Source organism: Cyprinodon variegatus, unplaced genomic scaffold, assembly GCF_000732505.1.
Source record: "Cyprinodon variegatus isolate N-32 unplaced genomic scaffold, C_variegatus-1.0 Scaffold500, whole genome shotgun sequence".
In the NCBI taxonomy this organism is placed as follows: Eukaryota; Metazoa; Chordata; class Actinopteri; order Cyprinodontiformes; family Cyprinodontidae; genus Cyprinodon; species Cyprinodon variegatus.
Window position 1 is genome coordinate 105,933 of NW_015150953.1, and position 3,099 is coordinate 109,031.

Below are 3,099 nucleotides of genomic sequence, written 5' to 3' on the forward strand. Positions count from 1 at the left end.
GCATACTGGGAGCTATTTATTTGATTCAGGTGTGTTAAGTCAAGGATATATTTAAAAGTTCCAGGAGTTCCTGCCCTGCTTTATATGCATCTCCTCCCAGGATTATGGGCCCGTGTTGAAGGTTATTAGGGGCCCCTAATAGTAGAAGTTTGACAGAAGTCAGAGATAAAGAAGAATGTTTCATTTTTTGAGGATTCGGACTGAAAACAAGTCAGTTTCAGTCTTTCAGCTTTAGCTAATCTTCTTTAATCAAGTTCAACAAGGGAAACCTATCAAGTTCTATGAGATGTTCTGGAAATTAGATTAGGGATTCTTAACTGGTCCTCAGGGCCCACAGCTCTGCTTGCTTTAGGTCACAGGTGGGAGTCAAATCTGAACATAATGACTTGATGAGATGATTGGAGTCTGGTGTGCGATTGTTTGGTTGGAAGGAAAACCTGCAGCCACATGGTCCTTTCTGGAACCTGCTTTAGGTGTTTCTCTGCCTCCACACACCTGACCTGAATGAAAAGGTGATCAAGAGGGTTCTGCAGATTTTAATGGCTGCTGAGGAGGCAATGCAATCCTTAGAATCAGGTATGCTTGAGTAGAGAAACATCTAAAAATGAGGACCAGGGCTAAGAAACCATGAATTAGAGAACATCAACTGTTACTAATTTGGCTCGTTCGATTCAAAAGTTATCTAATTGCTAAAAATATGTATTCCAACCTACCGTTTATATCTAGTTTTAAAAATTAAATTATGATAAAAAAAAAAAACAGATTTACTGTTATACAGATAATAAAAGTTTCACTAATAATTTCCTCTACCCAAGGAGTAATAAAGTTCTATCAAACCAACAGAAACATAAATGAGCTGATGACTAATGGGGAACAGCTCCACACAGTGGACATGTGGGGTTATTACAGAGGCTTCCTGCAGGCTGGAGAATAAAGCTTGGTTGGAGGAATGAAAGACAAAGACAGGATTTCATCTGGAGACCAGAAAACTTCAAGGTTAAAGAGGAGAAAGGTGCATCATCTGTTAATTTACCCTCATCCAGCTTCTCTTGCTCTATGACTTCGTTCTTCACTTCTTTTCACTTTTCTACTGGTTCCAGTTCCTCCCATCTGGGTCTGCCATGATCACCATCATCACATCCTGCTTCATCAAACCTTTAAATCAGCGTCTAACAGGGTGGTCCTCGCTTGTCAGGTTTTAAGATGCATTACTAACCCGAATAAACAAAAATGTTTTGTTTACAATGATGTCATCAGTTTTCATCTTTTAGTAAACACTACACCAGAAAACACTCAATGACTTGTTTCATACATGTTTCACGTACATTTCTTCTTCTTCCTGGTATCATTCTGTTTTAAGCCAAATTAAGAACGAAGCTTTAGGGTTTATTGCCCTAAATCAGGGGTCTTCATCGTTTTCCAGGCCAAGGACCCCCAAATCGTTGGCGAGATGGAGCGGGGACCCCCTAAATGTATTGACAGGGCATGAAATGGGAAATTTTTATTATGTTTTAATCTCCAGGATCAAGGTCCTTCATGTGGGGAAAAGATGCCTAAAAAGGCTTTAAATGAATCCAGATTTTATTTCTGTAGCATTCATTCAAAATGTATAATTGTTTATAAACTCCATCCCCTGATTTAAATGGATTTATTGAGGAAATTATGTTTGGACAAAAGAAAAAACATAATTAAGTTCATCACAGTTTCTGAATTACCTTAATTTCTAACATCTGACTTTATGTTGATCAAAATAACTCAGGAATCTATATTCTACAAAATATCAACTGCTTACATAAATTCTTTATCATTATATAATTAAACAGACATATATACACATTAGAGCAACAACAAGCAACCCGGAAAACCATTTTCACTCCTGTGGTTCGGCATGGTGGAGGAAATGTTATGCTGGGGGCCTTTCTTTAGAGTGGACCATGAACTTTATTAACATCCAGTTGATTTTTACATAAAAATGGTGGAAGATCCTGATTTTTCCTTCCTTCCTTCCTTCCTTCCTTCCTTCCATCCTTCCTTCCTTCCCTAGAACTGACTGAATCGCCTCATAAGGTTGTTTCTTTCCATCTCCTATAGCCTAAAACCAGCCTTCACACTGACATATTTAGCAATAAATAGGAAAAACATAAAGAAAGCACCAGACTGAGCTTTTATTGCATATTTTGCTCAATGCAATATACTCACAATGAGGTCATTATGTATCATCAATAAACATTAATTCAGTGTAAATTTCATTTTAATAACACCATCATTTGAGTCGTCCCCTGTGGCATCCTTTCCCAGCCATTCCTTGGTTTGGTTCCAAAGTAGGAACACAAATGATTGTCATTCAGTCTCTGATTGCATCCTAAGTGTGAGACTCCTCCGTCTCCTCTGCTATGGTCCGGTAGAACTGGGGCTGAGTTTCCACCACAGCCGCCTCCTTTCGGTTGAACAGAGACGAAGGTTTCCTCAGCCGCAGGAATTTGCGGGAGGTCACCAGATTGCCGTAGCCCCGGGAGTGGGAAAAGGCGTAGCTGGAGCGACGGGTGCTGACCCGCCTGGCTGGTGGCCGGTAAGGAGCAGGAGTGGGCTGCCCCTCCTCTTTTGCCTTATACCTCACCTAAAGATGGAGGAGGGGGGAGAAGAGGACAGTTTAAATGCTCGAATAAACAGTTTGTCTTTTGGCTGCTGAGTTTCAACTAGTGATGGTGAGATGAAGCCTCATGAGGCATCGAACCGTTAGGCCTAATTGCTTCAAAGATCCTCACAGTTCATGAAGCTTCATGTGAACATGTCACCATCTACTGGTGGAGTTCAGAACTACAGTTAGTCATTAACCTGTGATTTTTCTTTAAAGTTGTTTTTTTTTTTTTGTTTTTTTATTCTCCTTTTGAGTTCCTTTGAAATAGTTAACATTGTTGTTGACATTTCCATTTTATTGAAGAAAGGGCTTCTTATAGGAATTGTCATAAAATACAACTTGTTTCTCGTAATTTTAGGACTTTATTCTCTTAAAGGAATAGTACACCCAAAACATGATTAGCCTTCATTTTCTACTCACCCCCATGCTGAACAACACTCTGGAGTACTTTTTTGATATCT

General features: G+C 39.4%; 1 protein-coding gene across 1 annotated transcript in view; it reads right to left on the reverse strand.

Moving 5' to 3' along the window:
- Nucleotides 1–2,283: 2,283 nt before the first annotated feature.
- Nucleotides 2,284–3,099, reverse strand: part of LOC107094676 (phospholipid-transporting ATPase ID-like) — a 24,017-nt gene continuing 23,201 nt past the window's right edge. Inside the window, 1 exon segment of the mRNA XM_015390452.1 lies at nucleotides 2,284–2,617. Coding sequence (XP_015245938.1) covers nucleotides 2,363–2,617 — 255 coding nt within the window. The 3' untranslated portion in view covers nucleotides 2,284–2,362.